This window comes from Amborella trichopoda, chromosome 9 (assembly GCF_054954075.1).
Source record: "Amborella trichopoda isolate Santa Cruz 75 chromosome 9, AtrichopodaSantaCruz75HAP2 v2.0, whole genome shotgun sequence".
Taxonomy (NCBI): Eukaryota; Viridiplantae; Streptophyta; class Magnoliopsida; order Amborellales; family Amborellaceae; genus Amborella; species Amborella trichopoda.
The window spans coordinates 35,782,466-35,801,598 of record NC_142344.1 but is presented as its reverse complement, the minus strand read 5'-3'; the positions used below and the strand labels follow the sequence as shown (position 1 = coordinate 35,801,598).

General features: G+C 35.8%; 1 protein-coding gene across 24 annotated transcripts in view; it reads right to left on the bottom strand.

Moving 5' to 3' along the window:
• ATRAD17 (RADIATION SENSITIVE 17) overlaps positions 1-19,133 on the bottom strand; it is a 67,594-nt gene that overhangs the window by 20,051 nt on the left and 28,410 nt on the right. For all 24 annotated transcript variants that reach the window (XM_088846115.1, XM_088846124.1, XM_088846126.1 and 21 more), the window contains 4 exons: positions 16,222-16,324; positions 15,665-15,954; positions 15,205-15,580; positions 4,601-4,726 (listed from right to left, as the gene is read on the bottom strand). In XM_088846115.1, coding sequence (XP_088702241.1) covers positions 4,601-4,726; positions 15,205-15,580; positions 15,665-15,954; positions 16,222-16,324 — 895 coding nt within the window. The remainder of the gene's footprint in view (positions 1-4,600; positions 4,727-15,204; positions 15,581-15,664; positions 15,955-16,221; positions 16,325-19,133) is intronic.

Below are 19,133 nucleotides of genomic sequence, written 5' to 3'. Positions count from 1 at the left end.
AATAACCAACCTGACTAGAGGCAACCATGAAACCTCTCAGTGCCTCTTATATATACACCAATCCTCCCTAGGACTGTCCCATAATCACTCAACCGAACATTTCTTATGTCGTTAGCGTGGTCAATCAATTTATGCATTTTTTTTACCACGTAAACCCCACTTCGATGCTGTGTACAGAATATTAACATATCTTAAGTCTACACCAGGGAAATATCTTGTTGTTGCCGTTTGCACATATGCTAATTGGGCTAGTTGCCAAACTGATAGATGATCCGCAACTTGCTATTGTACCTTCATTTTGGGAAACCTGGTTATTTAAAAAAGCAAGAAGAAAAATATGGTGGCAACATCAAGTGTTGAAGCAGGATACAGAGCAATGGCTCATGGTAGTTGTGAAGTAATGTGGATCAAAAGTGTTCTTTTTTATTTGGGTGTTAGAGTTAAGCTTCCCATGACTCTATTTTATGATAATGAAGCAGTCATTCATATCGTAGAAAATCTTGTTTTTCATGAAAGAAATACATTAAAGTCGATTGTCACTTTATCAGAGAGAAGGTTGCTGCGAAGATCATTCCGACTTCTCATGTGAAGTCTAAAGATTAACTTGCATATATCTTCACCAAAGCCATTCGACAGGACAGATTAAAATAATATTACAAGCAAGCTGGCCATGATTGATATCTATGCACCAGCTTGAGGGGGAGTGTTAGAAATAAAAAGAATAAGCTTTATTGTATTTGATATATAGAATTGTCATATATCTTTTTATTTAGTCCTTATTTGTCTTACGTCTCTAAATAAAGGCACTATTGTCCATAAATTGTATTTGGGGTTACTACTTAATATTATAAGAGGTGTGGAGGTCACATGTGACCTCCTAAGCCACTCACTTTCCCTCTCTATCTCTTTATCTCACACACATCTCTCTCTCTCTCTCTCTCTCTCTCTCTCTCTCTCTCTCTCCCTCCCCCCCCTTCTCAATCGTCTTTATTTTCTTTCCTCTCTTTCTCACTCTAGATCCTACCAAATTGTTTCCTTCTGTACTTGAATTTCAACTAAGTGCACCCTAATGATAGTTATGGGGATCGCGTACTTTGGTAGGCGACCCCTTCTGGGAACTCGATGCAAAGATCTCATAAAGGGATTTTCTAGGGATCACCATTTTTTGTAATTTAGGATCTCCATCCCTTTTCAAGGGAATGAGGTCTGCTAATCATGTGTTTTGAGTCCCCGGCTTTTATGGGATCTAGTTCTTGAATGGTCCCAAGAGTCTTGGGCTACCAATTCTATTAGATTGTAACACAAGGATCCATATATTGCATCCAAATTCTATTACATTTGTAACCTCGGTAATCATTACAATAACTTTTGTGTTGGTGCTTCCTTAAAGGCAAAATATTTTCTTAAGAAGTAAATGTATTATCATATAAGAAGTAAATATATTATGATAATTTAGGTTTTACAAACTACATAAATAATCCCTCACGTTCCTTCATAACGAATGCTTTGTCATCCCTTTTTATGAGCAATCCAATATTTAATAAACAATAATAAAAAGTAAATTTCATGATTATATAGTTTCAAGCTACACTTTATTACATGAGCCTTTTTTTATCTTGTTCAACGAAAAAGATAACGACACATACTTTACAAGAATCAAACTACATAAACTATAAAAGTCATAATTTACTAAATGAATTGATTTTTAATGGATACAAATTTAAGATTACATATTATTAATTCAGCAACATTGAGAACTAGGTTGTGTAGTCAGGGAGCCCTATTTAAACTTACATGAGGGCCTCGTTTTCAACTAAATGAAGCTCTCTCCTATAAAATTTCTCCCTCGCTCCATACTATGTTGGATCATTTTTCCTATTGCGCTTCCGCAGTTGAGGTATTCACAAACCTGCACTCTGGAACTTTGGATCTTAACTAGAGGATCTCGCTACCAAACATTGTAGTACTCAATCTTAACCAATTGAGGAACTTGATCCCTATTAACACATGGATTGTGCTCCTTATGTTTGAGGTGGTACGGATGTCGATCCCCCTCAAATGGATCTTCAAGGTAGACTCAATCCCTCGATCCTGCTCCCAAACCTGGAACCATTCCCAATCTCGTTCCAAACAACTACGACCCTAACATTGCTTGCAAACGGAGAACGGCAGTTACTAACATTATTCCATATTCCTAATGGATATCCTTTGTTTCGTTGTTGCCTCGACAGCCACCTTAAGTCATCAACCACCTTTATTATTTGATTAATTAATTAAAAAGTTTCTAAAATATACTTGAGCGTAAGAAGCCCTGATTAGCCCTAAATTTGTAAATTCCTAGACATTCCCCATATTAGTAAAGTTTTTATAAATTTATTCTGGGGAAAAGTTTTCAAAACATTTTTGGATCTTTTATTTAAGTTTCCTATGTTACTATAAAAATATTATTTCTTTTTTAAATGAAAAGCTTGTTCATTTCTGTAAGGCTTTCTAGAGAAACTGCCCTACTAGTTTTGCAAGCTCCAATTTAAGAAACTTGTACCCTAACTTTTGAACTTTTCATTTTCAGTATTATTCTGTTATCTTGGCTACTAAACTTAGATGATATCTGCAAATTTTCCTCAAGTATATGTACATGTTTTCAGCTTAGTTATGAAGAAAACTAACGATATCATAGGTGTACCCACTAATGCAACCCGATTAAAAAAACAGTGATGAGTGGCATCACTTGGCAGTAGGAGTAGTGCGACGACATTTAGCTGTTTGGGGTTGGGAGCGGGACCTAAAGCGCGACAAGGATTGAGACAGAAGGATCATGAAATATTAAAAGATCCCAATGGTTGGAAGCGTTGCCCACGCAATAAATATTAGGAATCTAGATCCCTAAATGTTACGGATTGATATCCCAACTTTTTGGGGATGTTGATCCGAACTTTTTGTGGATCTTGCTCCCAAATTAAAGAGTATATATAATCTAGGATTATCTATATTCTTTAAAGTATGGATCACTTTACTTATAGCAAGCAAGCAATGCAACTATTTAAAAGTATTATAGTGTTGTTATCTAGCTATAAACAAAGGAAATTATTAGTTTAGTTGTTGTCTTGGTCTTTAAGGTCGGGGTCGAGATCCCTAACAAATAGGAATTGGGATCCCTAATAGCGGGAATCATCGTCATCATTATAATTCAAACCTTATCCCATCTGCTTGGGGTCTGCAAATGGTGGGAATCAAGATCCCAAAATTCAAAAATTGAGTCCCCTTTCTCAGAGTGGCAGAGCAAGATTACTGAGCGGGACTGCTACCATGATGGAACATCCCGGTAACTATGCTACGATATAACTACTAGTGAAAAAAAGCAGATGTACTTTGATTTCTAGTAGACTCCAACACTGATGTATTCCCCAAAGTAGCAAGCAAATCATGGATCACTATGTCAAACTGCCACTTGGCCCCATAGACAACCAAGTCGATTGCATTCACTAAGTAGTGCCTTTCTTTCTATTCACAAAGGAGTGGAGGCATACATGGAGCGAAACTGCATCAGTGAACCACATGAAGGACCTGGATCAAGGTATTACCCATAAATGTTGCAGTTTTACCAACAAAACAGTCATCTTTACGCCTGTAGTTCTGAGACTTATTCGGTGATAGAGTTGGGTAAGCAAACTTGTAGTATCCTAAATTGTGTTGATATTGGATACACCAGCATTTGAGTTCTTTTATCCCCCTTTTTTCTGATAAGTATCTTTTCTCCCTGTTTCATGATACTCTAAGCCATGTACACCTGGTGGTATGACCTACTTTGCAAAAAATATCATTTTTCACTTTCCAAGATTATTGACTGACATTGTAAAAACAAAATACAGAAGATATATAGCAAAATATGTTCATGTACAACTGTTTCTCCAAGAGTTCACTTTCCAAAATATTATTATTGTAAGTTTCCCAACGATGCCTTCAACTAGGAAATCCTTGTGATCCTGAAGATATCACCACAAGCGTTTTCCATAATTGCTCAAGTGTGTCTTTTATATCATGGCAAATGCTCAGGAACAGTGACCCATTAATGAATGGAAAAATAATGATTTAGCCATGCCAGGCAACCATACTCACAGCTTCCATTCAACAACATTCAGTTAATTCAATTGTGTACTTCTGTCAAGGGGAGATATATATGCTCTCCGAAAAAGGCTCCCTAAGTTTCAAACAAATATAAAAATTGCAGTCTGAGGTGCTCTTTCCAACTGTGACTGGGTCATATTTCAATGGGTTAACAAATTTTAAATCAAATTATTTCGTAATCCATAAAAATAACAGACAGTTCAAAATACACATATTAAATAGAAAACTAGAGTATGAAAGAAAGTAGTATTCACTCTTGCATGTATTTGAAATAAAAAAGATAAAAATAAAAGTTCAAGTATAAGTCTGACAAAAATAGAAATCTTACAAGATATGGACTACACTCACAACGAGGGGATAATAAGAACATTTATAAGTTGTTGCAAGGAACTTTGAACAAATTGATAGAGGGTAAAAGTTGCATTATGAAAAAAAAAAAAGAGGTTTCGTTTATGGAATGGGATGGAATACTCACCATTTTCGTGGAGAAAATCTGCAACTGAACTAGCTTCTGCATATGCTTGAGACAGAATTTTTTCTGGGGCATCCATTTTCAATGGATACCTCATAAACATCTCTTGTAGTTGAAAGTAGCCTTGACCTGCAGAGAATGTAATAAGTACCTCCTATAATTAATATTTCCCACCTGATGTTCTCCATGAGTCTCTTGAGATGTAGAACAACATTGAGTTCATTGAATTATTCGCTTTAAGAAAATCAAATATCTAATTACCGCACATAATTAATACTTCCCACCTGATGTTCTCCATGAGTTACTTGAGATGTAGAACAATACTGAGTTAATGGAACTATTCTCATTAAGAAATTCAAATATCTCATATAAAATCTGAAAGTTAAGAAGCATATTGGGGAGCCAAAACATCCAACAACAAATAAGTTTACGGAAAATTTGAAAGAGAAAAATTCTCTGTTATTATATTGAAGTTAAAGGAATTGTATAATAATCACGAAAGGTGAGCATGTGATTTGTACTAGGATATGATGAACCCCAAAACAATATAGTTTATGAAGCACATCACTTGAACCAAAAGGAAGCCCAACTCAATTCAAAGTATCATTCACAAGCATTGGTAAACTCCGAATGTTAGCATACACAAAGTAATTACCACTACAGGAAAATGCACTCCCAGCTTGACATATAGTGCACCTTTTAGGCAATCCAAGATGTAGATGCATGAATTTAATATAGGATATTACCCAACATGTCTCGCAATGGCATAGTATAGTATAATTTGCAAGCAATGGCCCTTAATTTACTCCTTACAGCGAATCAAGAGTCTCAAAATGCTAAATGCCCTTGTCAGAAAACTCAAGAGGAAACCAAAGTTCTTGTTTTGGAAGAAGTGAGCTTGTGACAAGGAATTAAAAATGCCATTACGAGTAAGAACTGAGAAGAGACTTTCTAAAAGATTAAAATAAATACAAACTATGACACATGGATGAATCCCTTATAGAAATATCTTACTTGATCTAATCTGGATAAAGCTTAACTCTAGCAATGACCCCTCTTGGGTCCCGTCCAGGTGAGCCCACAGCAACACCTCTGGAATCTAGAAATCTATTTTGCGCTCTTACCCTCATTTTTAGTCCAAGATCAGATATAGGCCCTGGAGAGGCGACAAAACTCTTTTCTGGATTTACCCTGGGCTAGATGAAACACCTCTTAAGGACCTCCATCACAGCCTGTTCTTGCTGGCCCATGAATCTAATGCAACAGTGGAATCCCACTTTCAGTTGTTGGGCAACAGGAGGGCGTGCAGCCCCATCTTTAGAAGATCCTTTTCTGACTCTGAATTCCAGGACTTTACAATCCCTTCCAACACCCTAGGCTCCATTTTCCTTCCTCAGCAGGGGACAGGACAGCCTCATTTGGACCCCTAATCCCTTGGGAAACTTTTTGGTGGCCTCCTTTTACTCATCTCTAGCCCACCCCCTAAGCCCCACCCACATTCCCTCCTCTATCATGAATAAAGCATGAATCCCTCTCCTCTCCCCCCAAAATTCAGTATTTCAATTGGATAGCTGATTCGGAGAGAGCCCTCACAGTGGACCAACTACAAAGAAAGGGAATCCAAATCCCAAATAGGTGCATTATGTGTACCAAAGCAGAGGAGAGCAATGCCCCCCATTTCATCCACTGTAAGATGGCCTCATTACTATGGGCTGAACTCCTCGAGTTATTCCAATGGCAGCGGGTTACTCGACTAAACATTTCCCATCTTCTTAGCTCAACTTTCTCAACCCCGTTGCCCAAGGCTGGCACCCTGCTGTGGAGAGCATCGGTGGCTGCCACTTTGTAGGTAATCTGGAATGAAATGCCAGAATTTTTCGAAGCCAACATCTTCCGTCGAAGCTCTACTAGAAAAGATTAAAGAAGTAGTCATTTTTTGGGCAATCCATCACAAGCACTTCAAAACCCTCTCCCACTCTGCTTTTCTCCACAGTTGGGCCCCCATTCTATATGTCAATCCTCAAAGGCCCCCTCCCTCCTTCCTTTGGAGACCACCGGAAGAAGGCCAAATCAAATTAAACTTTGACGGGTACTTTGTCGAAAATCCTGGCCTTGCAGATATTGGTGGCTTGTTTTGCACTCATGACAGCAATATCTTTTGTTCTTTCTCCATCCCGATAGGCATCTCAGATTCCATTGTTGAGGAAACCTCAGCTCCCTGAGAAGAACTCAAAAGATTCGACCAAACTTGGGGCCAATCTTTAACCATTGAGGGTGATTCTTTTAGTGTGATTTCTTGGGCCTCAGGCTTAGCCCCATGGCCTTGGAGACTCGACAGCATATTTGAGGAAATTTGCCATCTCAGTGGGAACTTACTATTCTCATGGAATCACATATGGTGAGAGGCAAACGGTGACGTTGATGCCTTAGCAAAGGCAGCCACAACCTCACCTCATGCCAACCTGTTTCACTCTTAGGGAACCGTTTCTTACTTGGTGTCCCTACCCCAGCGTAGTTGCAAATCAGTGATGTAAAGCAATTTTTGGCCTTTTTAGGCTTTTGTATAGGGCACCCGTCTGTGGGTAGCCTATTTTTTGGGCAGAACCCATTTGTGGGTATTCAATCCCCCTTCTTTCTTTCCTTTTGTACTCACTTTTAGTTTAATAGAGTTAACATAATCAAAAAAAAAGGGGGACATAGGTCTTAACAAATGACCAAAAACCATGTCCGTGAAATTATCATGGATTTGCTAGATTAAAGATGCACTTATATTCAAATGGGTCGAAGATAATGAAAACTACCCATACACCAAATTATTTTAAACCTTCATTCAGTCCTGCCAACCATCCATATATGACTCCCTGATGACAAAACCAAGCCTCCTAATTTTTGTTGATAGGTTAAATTTATTTGTCTTGTCTAATCCTCTAACAACACATCTCAAGGACCAGCCTTTCAAGGATATCCTCCTCCCCCCATAATATTAAATTAGTTCAAATAAACAAAAAAGGCGATGCATAGTAAACTCATTGCTTGAGAAGGATAAGTCCATATACAAGTGGCATAAATGACAATGCACCTTTATGGATAACATTGTGTTGGAGATATGACCCTGATAGATTTGATCCCTTAGTATAATGTTATAAAACAAAGCCTTACTCTGTTGATGAAGCACTACAACACGTAATAGTTCCATGGTGAGGTTCCCCTTTGTGAAGGATACTGGTGAAGGTCACAAAATATTTGAGCCACCTATAGAGAGACGATGTGTATGATACTTAATATATAGCTGACATGGAATTGTCCTTGTTGAGTTTTGTGGCCTTTAAAGGCCTAGAGAGCTTGCAAAAATAAAATTTTATAGTGCAATATGCACTTCAATGGGACTATATGTGTTGACTGACCTAGGGTTGGGTGGTTTATGGCCCTGATTATATCCAAAACCATTACCCCTAGGCATGTGGTATTACCGAAAAGGATTTACAGTGGGTCATCCCTTGTTGAGGTCGGAGAGATGTTCAAGGATGATGTTTATAGGTCAGGAGAACTGTGTGGTCTCCTGTGTGCGGTTGTAGGCTTGTGAGAGCAAGGGCCAAAGCCTCAACAAACTTCCACACGATATGTACACATGACAGCCGTATTACTAAGAAACAACCCTATAAAGAGAATGTATCTAGAGAGCCCCCTTTGATTTGTAGTGACAAGCATTGGACTTGCTCTTAAAGGGGGGAATTGTAATCCAAATTCTAGGATCATGGTTCCACTGTTTATTATTTAACTTTGACAAACCAATGATGAGCCCCTGCATTGAGACTGTGTGTCATGGCTCTTTGTTGTGTTGGATAAGAAAATAATAGTGCATCATGGTTCTTAAGTCAAGGGAGTGTCTTAATTGTCGCTAATTTTGACCAAATGGTATCAATCCACTTCTAAAATATTTTATTTTGGTATTATAAATGCTTTGGCGATTTTACAAATTTTTTTAGAATTTTAAAAATTTATTTCTGCTGTAAATTCATTAAAAATAGTAGCTTCGAAATTTCTATAACTATGAAGGGCACATATGGGGACCTGGGATCCTAGGCACATATGGGACCTAGGATCCATTACCCCCATGTGTGTGTCACCCATGAGTGGGACGTGTGGCCTTATGCAGCTCACATAAAGTCCCTAGGGTGGCACACCCCATTTTTTTTTTTCTATTGCCACTTATAGGTAATAGTTTCAAGTGGTTAGAAACCTTTTAAAATTAAAAAAGATTTGATTCCTATTCAAGTGAAAGTAATATTTTTTAAAGATGGTTTTAATTAGTAGTTTGGTTTGACCAAAACTCTAATTATTTTGACTTCCTAAATATTTTGGAAAGATATTAGGAAGTTTTTTTGGATTGGTTAAAATTCTAATTTAAATAGAAGTTGGACTTGGGTCAAATTATAAAGGGATAAATTTCTTAATAATGCTCCCAAAATCATAATGACTGATTTATAGGATGGATGGCTAATATTTGTTCTATCTCACCCACAAATATTCTAAGTTCCTATTGGTCAAACAGTACCATTGGATAGGCAATACCTAAGGAAGGATTTTAATTCAAATAGGGAAAGGAATTCTTTCTATTTAAACACCATTGAGCCCCTTTTCTCTCATCACATGTATTTCTCTCTCCTCCATGAACCAAATCTCTCTCTTTCATTAAAAATTTTATTTCTCTCTCTCCTCCCTTCCAAAAGGGGTCATGCCAACCAAAATTTGATGAGACAAGGGTGGCACATTAAAACCTTAATTAGGGTTTTGCTATTTGGAGCAGAAAAAAGGATACTCCCAGCCATAGGAGGATTCTAGGCCTTCAAGCCCAACCCTAATTTGGTCCTAAGGGTTCCTACAAATCCTAGTTAGGTTTTTATGCTCTTTGAAACCCTAGAGTATGAGATATTGCCTATGAAAGCTTCCCATCTCTGAAATTACAACAAGATCAAAAAAAACAAAAAGTGCGCCATCGATCAAGGAATCAGGTGTGAGGTATATCAAGACCTATGATGGTCACTCCAGGCAACATCTAGTAAGTCTTCCTAGTTGATTTATTTATTTTTCAGTCATATTTTATATTTTTCTGTGAATTTCTAGGATCCTATATTGTACTCAAAACTATAGTGGAAGATTGGTTATTGCTCCTGTATAGTTTTTACTTACTTTCGCAGCAAAAGTATAGATCCTAGGTTGTGTTTAGGGTTTTACTTTTGATTTACAATACTGATTAGTAGCCTATGTAAGTGGAATTCAGGTATATCGAATTAAAAAAAAAAAAAAATGAATTTACTACTTTGAGTTCCACAAAAAACCAAGGGATGTGGGTCGGCGAGGTTTGCTCGTGGTTTTAAGACTTCCCAAATGGAGAGGCACGCTTCCTCGCCTCTAAATTGAAGCATATTTACTAAGTTATGGGCTAGTCTCCATATTCAATTACCTTGATATCATGGATAAAGGCCTAAATCACAAATTGATAAATAGTTTCATTAAAACTCCTAGGTCAAACCTAGCCTTGATGCCTCAATTTGCCTCAATCCCAATGTGTACATTTTCTAAGTAAAATGATTCTTAAACAAGCATTAGTATATTAAATTTAACTAAAAATTAGATGTAGGAAGGAGCTCCTAAAATCAGACCTAATGAAATTTAATGTCAATTAGTTGAATATTTTCTAAGTTGAATAACACACTTAACAAGGATAAATACAGAATTGTATAGTTCCCTTGGGGCAAAGTGGATTTTGTAATTTATTTTAGTGAAAGAAGTGGCTCTATGGAATTCCTAGGAGTAAAATCAATTTTTTCTGTTTTATTTTATTAATATATTTGAATTCCACTTACAAGTGTCATGGCTATAAACAAGAAATAAAACCCTAAATACAACCTAGGATCTTTCTTTTACAGCCAAAATAAAATTGACACAATCAAGGGATTGAACGCAAGCTTAAGGTAAGATTTCTAATGCAAATAATGTTCTTGGAAATTTCAATAAAACTGACGAATAATGTCTGAAAATAAACTTAAAGAGCCGAGAAGACTTACTTGACTTTGCACAGGGTCACCCCCTTAGGATTTCGTACACCCCACACCCGATTACCTTATTGATGGCACACTCTAGTCTTATTGGCCCTATTGAATTTTCTAAGTCAAGAAGTTTCCTTAGGCAATACCTTTCAAATCAAGAGTTTTGAGAGGCTTATCAATTTATATATGAGTTATCTTATTGCTCTATCATGGTATAATTGTATAATTTTTAATGTTTTAAGAAAATGTAAACTGCCAAACCATTCCAAGGCCTAGGAAGTGCCTAGAGCCCATTGACTTGAAGAATATTGATGTCATGGAAGAAAGGGTCAACCAGTCCTCGAAAAGCTCGAAGATGTCTTAAATAATTGGATAGAAATGGAACCACCACAAGGTTACGTTTCAAAGTTTATTTTGGATTTTTCTTCTTTTTTTGCATATACAAGACTCCTAGTACCATGTGGATACACTATGGTTTGTTAGACATAGCCATACTCCGCATAGGTGGTGGAGATAAGGACCAAATAAATCATTCGTGGGAATGTCAAAAGGATGGTAATAATGAAGAAAATGGAGGAGAAAATAAAGATGAAGTTCTTGATTAAATATGACTTGCAAGTCTAGGGGATTGAAGTTTGATGTTCGATCTTTTAGACTCTGAGTTTTGAACATCAAACTTTATGTAAACGTTTGAATGCCATGTTTGGCCATCTTTGTCACTTCTATACCATGATTTATTGTTTGTGAGGCAATTATGCTTTGAGGACTTTTGTAGTCCTTGACAATTGTATGGATATGGGATTCACTTGACTAGCTTAATGCCCATCAAATTTAATATTTTCTACTCAATGAATTAAAGAACTACCATATGTATACTTGCTTATTTTGTATTTTTGACTTTTTGCTGGCTTCTTGGCTTCCAAGTTGTTAATTTATGATTTCATAATTTCTTTATTTTTTTCAAAATGTTTTCTAATTTATTTAGAATTTATTTTTTATGTAAAAGGTTAACCTAATTTATTTAGAAATTTCTAGTATTTTTAGGATTTTTCATATTTTCATCCATTTTAATTTATGCATATGTAATTTTCTATTTTTTTTAATTTCATAATCATTATCATCATCCAAACCTTATCCCAATTATTTGGGGTCGGCTACATGAATCTTGTTCCTCCATTCTTCTCTATCAAGGACCATACCAAGTCACCATATCTTGTTTACACTACTTCTAGCAATGTCTTTTAGGACTTTCCCCTTGTCCTTTTAGAGCCTTCTATTTCAACTGAATCAAACTTCCTAATCGGAGTTGTATTAGGTCTTCACTACACATGGTCAGCTCACCTAAGTCTACTTTCCCTCATCTTCAATCGCCTATAGAAGCCCTACCTAAGTTCCCTTGTATGTATGCATTCCAAATTCTATCTTTTCTTGTCTTTCCTTTCTATTTTTTATTTCTATTTTTTAAATTTGAATACTCTGACCAATGAACTAGTCTAGTTCAACTGGCTAGATCAAACCAATGCCTCCACTAATGCAATTGCCTATCTAGTACTGATAACATGGGATCTCTATAGATAGAATCGGCGCTTGAGTTAATTGAAGTGTTAATGAAGAGACAGGCTCATGTCACACATAAACGAATCTATAGTAGAAAGAGGATGGCCGATCCATTGTTTATAAACCAGGACCTAGACTTGGATTCAGTGAGTTACTGATTCAGATCAATGTGGATGGGAAAAACTTCTCATCTTCATTAGAATATGTCTCCCTCACAAATGGAACCACGGTTTAACTTGTCTACAAGGACACTCTGCCAGTGAAATTCCTAACATTTATGTGTTCTTTGCCTTAGAATCTAGAGCCATGAACCTTAGGTTACCATCAACAATTTATACTCCACAAAGAATTAGTTTTAATTGTAGTCAATGTATTTTCAAGCAGGAGAGCATTAGACGTATGAATGACCAACCATAAATAAAAATTAACTAAAAGTAAAAAAAAAAAATTACTAGCATGTTATAGTTCAAAATTTATAAATATCTCTTTTATCAATTCATTATTTCCTCTCTTCGATTTCTTGGTTCTTTTTCCTCCTATCTTCAAATGACTACTACAAGTTTTTCTTTTACCTTTCATACCAAATCTTTTTCTTGATCTGTTTTTTTTTTTTTCAAATCAGCATTTTCTTTTCTTACTCTTAGCCGTTTTTCCATTTCGCCCATATGTAAATTTCAAGAAAACCCCGAATCAACATAGAGAGTAAGAGAATTTGGGTTTTTCATCCATAGTCAATGTAATGAAGGGCATAAATAGTCCTCAGACTACTTCTGATGGGTAATCCCAAACCAACGTAGTTCTATACTTGTAAAAGTACAAGTTAGTGTTTTAGTTTTGTCAAAATCTAAGACTTGATCCATAAACACCTCCAACAGATCGGAGGTAATTATTTTATCGGGTAATTAGCTCCCCTAAGACATTCTGGCAGATCCGGCTGAAAACCCCAAGAAAGAAGAAGCACAACATCATAGTTGGAGCAGTCAAGTATCGTGTAGAGGCCCTCAGAATTGATTGTGTTTCTTTTGGCTTCTTATTTCCATTTGGAAGACAAAGTAAAAGTCTACAGACTTTTTGTCCAATAATCCTTAAATTGGTTTATCGATAATTACATGCCCACATTAACCGTATCAAGTAAACAACAGTGACATGGGACAAGAAGAGAAAAAACAACCAATAACCCGAACTTACTCACAGAAGACACAATTTGCATTATCTAGATACATAGTGAATAATGACTCACGTAACCTTCTTGGTAATTCCATATTTGCCTTGGTGAAAGAGGACAACATGGGCAACAAAGGATTTTAATGTAAGTTGCCTAAACAAATTTGTAAGCACGTCAAGGGCCATTTCAAGCTAGCAGAAAGATGAAAAACAGAAAGAATGTGGAGTTCCAATTTAGCAGTTTAACTGTTTAATGGAATGCATATCATGGAGGAAGGATAGGGGGATTTTCATTCCATTCTATGATGATACGCGAGGAGAGAATTAACAAAATACTTGATGAGATCAGTAGGGTCGCCTAATAGATAATTAGGCAGGGTATTAGTGATGTTGGGAAAATGGGTAGCAGCGAAAAATTAGTTGGAACTTGGAACCATCACAGAGAACAACTTGATCCACTTGGTCCTTTGCTAGTGTAACACACCCTCATCCGAGTTCATGCAATTTTGCCTCCTACCTCCAGTGCTTGCGTCAAGCATAAATTTTATGGTATAAGTAAAGGCCATCATAGTAAGCCTGGAATAGGAGTTCATAGAAATGAGTGGTGTTCTTCATGTTCTGTAAGCTTTGAAGCTTTTCAGATTTTCCAAGGCTAAGATTTATAACTTTAGATGTCGTCGTCATTTTCCTTCTTTTTTCTCTTTTGCCGTGCATGATTAGTCTTTTTCCTATTTCTAAGTGCTTTTTCAAACTCTTCTGGTTTTCTAGGTATGTCCAAACTTTCTATTGGTTTTTGGCAAAACTCTAGCCAGTGCAGCAAGTAGACTATAGAAGGGAAGCCGTGAGGTCGACCTTTTGTAGCCCACAATTTGACGGAACCCTCTTTCTACTAATTTCAGATTGATTAGGTTTATTGCAAACTAAGGCTGATAAAGTTTTGTTATTTCTCGCACGAATTTTGCAAATAAACACATAGACATGGGAAGATGAGACAAGTTGCCATGGATTGCTAACATTTGGATCAATCAATGAATGATAACTTTGAAAGTCAATATCATGCACATGTAAAGCCACTTTAAGAATATGCACCTCTTTTACATTTTGTTTTCTTAATTATCTATATGCTAAGCCATTTTCTCAGCTCCCAATTGAAACTATAATTATAAGGATAGACAACCATCTCTATTGTCTGCTACTGCAAATCATCTAAACTACAAATTTTGGTAACACCACTTCCAACAAATTGAAAAGCATTGTTTCATGTTTACACCTTTAGCCTAAAATTACAGAAACAAGCTTTGCACCTTTTGGTACAATTTGAACACCAAGAAAAGACACTAGGCGACAATTTCTGGAAAACAGGGAGAGTTACTAAATTTAACAGTTTGATGATTAATTGAAACATCAAAGATACAACAAGATTACTAGAAGGAAAATCTACACCAGTTATGATATGTCTAAAAACTTCCATGAACAACATAAACCAGTATATATTGGTAAAAATCCCATCATGCAACTGGAGAATGTGAAGCACCCCATCAGCCCATCATCTTTCCAATAACTAGAATCCAACAGAGCATATTCCTTGAAAAATGTAGAAGTTTAAGATCCATCCTTATAGAAATCACAAAGTTCCTCAAATAGACTATGTGAGATTATCACAAAGTCTACAAAGGGATTAGAAGCTTTTAAAAACAAATCATCATCTACAATGAAAAATATCATAATTCTTAACAAATTCTTCTTCTCTAATATTGCTTAAGCATTTTAGCATTCTGTGTTGCTCAATACCCAGGTCCTATAGAGAAATAAAACTCATCAATTATAATTACATACCCAAGTCAGCAGGTTGCTCTGTATCTCTCTTGTTGTGGAGAAACTTCCCCAGGGCATGAAACAAGGAAAGTGTCTCATCTCTACCCATTGACAACGAAAAGAATTTCTCATCCAGGCCCTCAAAGCTTTGCACACTGGTGACCACACCGGGTTCACCTTTTGAAGAACAGGAAATCGGAATGGATAATGGTAAAGAGACCAAAAGATTGGGTCTCAAACAAAGGTACTGCAATGCTGTAATTGCATGTCTGATGTCACCCCCACTTCCTTTTGCGATATGGTCTATCCATTCTGGAGTGACAGAGCACATCTCTTCCCTACAAATTCTGACAAGAGTCTTCTTGATAGAATTCGCTGTGATAGGATTGAAAGCTAACTGCATAATTTTTTCAAATATGTTATTTCACCATTGCTACTAACATGTCAAGATCCTAAGCTATATGAACGGAAAGAAGATTACCTTAGATGCACCAGCTTTTTCTAGTAACAACAGTAATTCTTCCCCAGATTGAGTCTTTGAGCTCTCAGTGATCAATATAACGGTTGGGCACTGGCTTGATATAACAAGCGAATGCAAGCAGTGACGAAGTCGCCCATCAGCAGCGCGCCCATTTGTCACAGGAAGGTCGTCAATTAACATTACAATATTTTTCTTTGAGCATTCCCTAGAGCTTGATGAAATTGATGGATACTTCCTTATTTTCTCCACAAATGTTTCAAACTCATCCAGCTTTGATATATAAGATATTCCTAGCCAGGCATAGGTACCAGTGTCCAACAAAATCACATGTATCAGTATCGAAAACAACTCTGTAATTACCATGTTATGCAGAGCCCATTTGATGAAATATACTATTGAAAGAACTGTAGCAATTGCATATAATCTATGACTTCAAAGGGAGAGCAAGAGAGCATAAAAAAGGAACACGTAACTATGACCAATGGGCTGCACCATTAAGCATATAAACTTCACATTCAGAATACCCATATCGAAAAATTCAGAAAATGATGAAATACCTGAGTTAGCATTGTAGTTGTATTCTTGCCAAAGAGTAGGCGTTGGTGTTTGCCACTCACATAATTCAGCTCCAATGTGTGACACAACTACATGGACAGTTGCCTGCAGATTGTAAAATGATAATGACATTAAATTGTTCAGATGATGTCCAACATCTAAATATAGTTGACACTAAACCATGAAAAAAATGTAGAGCAGCACAGATTCTGAAAAGGGAAAAGGAAATGCCCACAATGGGCTGTCATCCAGATGAGAACAATCACACTCACCATGTCATTTTTCCAAAACTCAGAAATAGCAGTACACTCTAGATCAAGCAATTTAGAGTCTTCATTTTAAGCCATGTATTCCTTGCATTGTTGTAAAACAAAAAAATATGCCATCTTACTATAGAACTTCATCAATACTTGCTTGTAATATCTTACTCCCACTTCATAATATGAAAAAAATGGACATTGACTACAAGGATCTATTCAAAACACCTGTAAACTAACAGATTCACAAAGCATCTGTAGACTAACAGATTCACAAAGCATCTGTAGACTAACAGATTCACAAAGCATCCATTGCTAATGAGAAAGATCACCAAATTATTCAGTACTTATCTTATGCCATCCATCTTATGGACAGGTTTCCAAATTTCATCCTAATGTAAGCTCAAAAGCCAGACTGTTCTCCAACGGTGGCTGCAACACACATTTGTAACAATTTTTGGATTTCCAATTCAATAGTCATGCACTCTGACCCTACAAGTCTCGCTTATTTGACTCACTGCTTGAGAACAGCAGTAGCGACATTCAACATCTTGTTTGAAAAACCGGCCGGTTAGCTCGAATCCACTACGGTTCCAAGTTCGGTTAGGGCCGGTTTTGTTTGTCTAGTAGCCTAGGTAATACCCCCGTAAAATTTTCGGCCCAATACCGGCCGGTAAGGGGTAGAACCGGCTGTTTTTTTGCCTAACCGGTCGGTTTTCTCATAACCGGACCGGTTAGCCAATATAACGGCATTTCTTAGTATATAACGGTACAGCATTAATAACAAGCGTTATTTGAAATAGGGGGCGTTATATGTAGCAGGAAAACCATGAATCAATTTTTCACCTTTTTTGATTCGATCTCCAGCCATTTTTGGCTTTTTTTCGTTCTTTAATGCTTTAAATCATTATATAATGAATATAAAACAATGAATTTGGATTTAAACATCGAGAAAAAAGGAGTTTCCTGGATTGAAATGACGGATTTTATTTTTTTTTTTTAAATTTCCGCCATTTTTTCAATAATATCTTCAATACCTAATGGTTCTTGATGAAATTTGAGGTTTTTGATAGGTATTTGAAGTATTTACCTGATTCATATTTCAATTTGTTCAAAACACACAAGATCATGGGTTGATTTTGGCCCGAAAAGCTGCTGCTCAAGAACCTGTGTTCGGTCCAAAAAAAGCATATTTTTTATCCAATTACTGGCCTTTTTTATCAAAGTGCGTTGTGTATTTCGATCATCAAGGCTCCATATCTCAAATACAATCGGTATGTTTATTTATGTTTGATTAAATTTTTTTATATGAATGTTTTTGTTTCACGAATGTAATGAAAATTGCTTAGATCTGAAATTTGCGCCATTTTATCAATTAAATCCAAAATACATAATATTTTTTGATAAAATTTGCTATGTTTCAAAGATGATCGAAGCCTTTACAATGTGTGTGTGTTGATTTGTTCGATTATTCTAACATTGATTGTTATTTCTTGCTCGAAATGTTGCTTGATTTTAGGGGTTTTTGAGAAATCGACTTTTTTTTAAAAAAAATTATTTTGTTTAGTAAAATTATGTTTTTAATGAATATGGGAAGTGGTTTTCTATTTTGCTTAATAAAATTATTTTTTAAAAAATTATATTTTTTAATAAAATTATGTTTTTTGATGAATATGGGAAGTGTTTTTCTATTTGGCTTAATAAAATTATGTTTTTTGATGAATATGGATAGTGGTTTTCTATTTTTCTTAATAAAATTATTTTTTAAAAAAAATTATATTTTTTTAATAAAATTATGATTTTTGATGAATATGGAAAGTGTTTTCCTATTTTCCTTAATAAAATTATGTTTTTTTAATAAAATTATGTTTATTGATAAATATGGGAAGTGCTTTTTTATTTTTCTTAATAAAATTATTTTTTGATAAAATTATTATTTTTAATAAAATTATATTTTTTGATGAATATGGGGAAGTGTTTTCTATTTTTCTTAATAAAATTATTTTTTCTGATAAAATTATTTGTTCTACTGTTCTTGTATGAAACTGCAAAACAATAGCAGTATCCTAGCCCGATTATGCCCTCAAAGGATGCTATTTTAGTTTGCATTGTTGTAGAATACATATTCACTTTCCTATTGCTTTCTTCATTGATCATTCTATTTCCGAGCAAAACGATTTGCAACCCTCTCAAATTTTAAGCTTTGGATTTGATAGCAGGCTCGAGAAAAGTGGTTATTGATCACCTTGGTCATCTACAAAAAAACAATTCTTAAGATAAATGTAGGTAATAAGATAATATACACTAAATCTATGTTTTTTTGGCATTTTTGGCCTTTTTAAAATCAATAAAAAATCTACCAGACCGAATGTAGGAATAAGATAATATACACTAAATCTATGTTTTTTTGGCATTTTTGGCCTTTTTAAAATAAATAAAAATCTACCAGACCAATTAGTGCGGTTCAGTTCTAACCGCTCCAAGCCCCATCTCCTGTTAACCGTTCCGGTTTGATTTTGCGAACACTGCTTGTAAGTCATCTTGCACTGTTTGCTTGAGAACTCATGGATTATGTGCATCACAAGGTAGTTAAAAGCAGAAAGGTACTTAAGATGAGGTGAAATGATGTTAATAGGCCGCAAGGATCCATGCCAGCC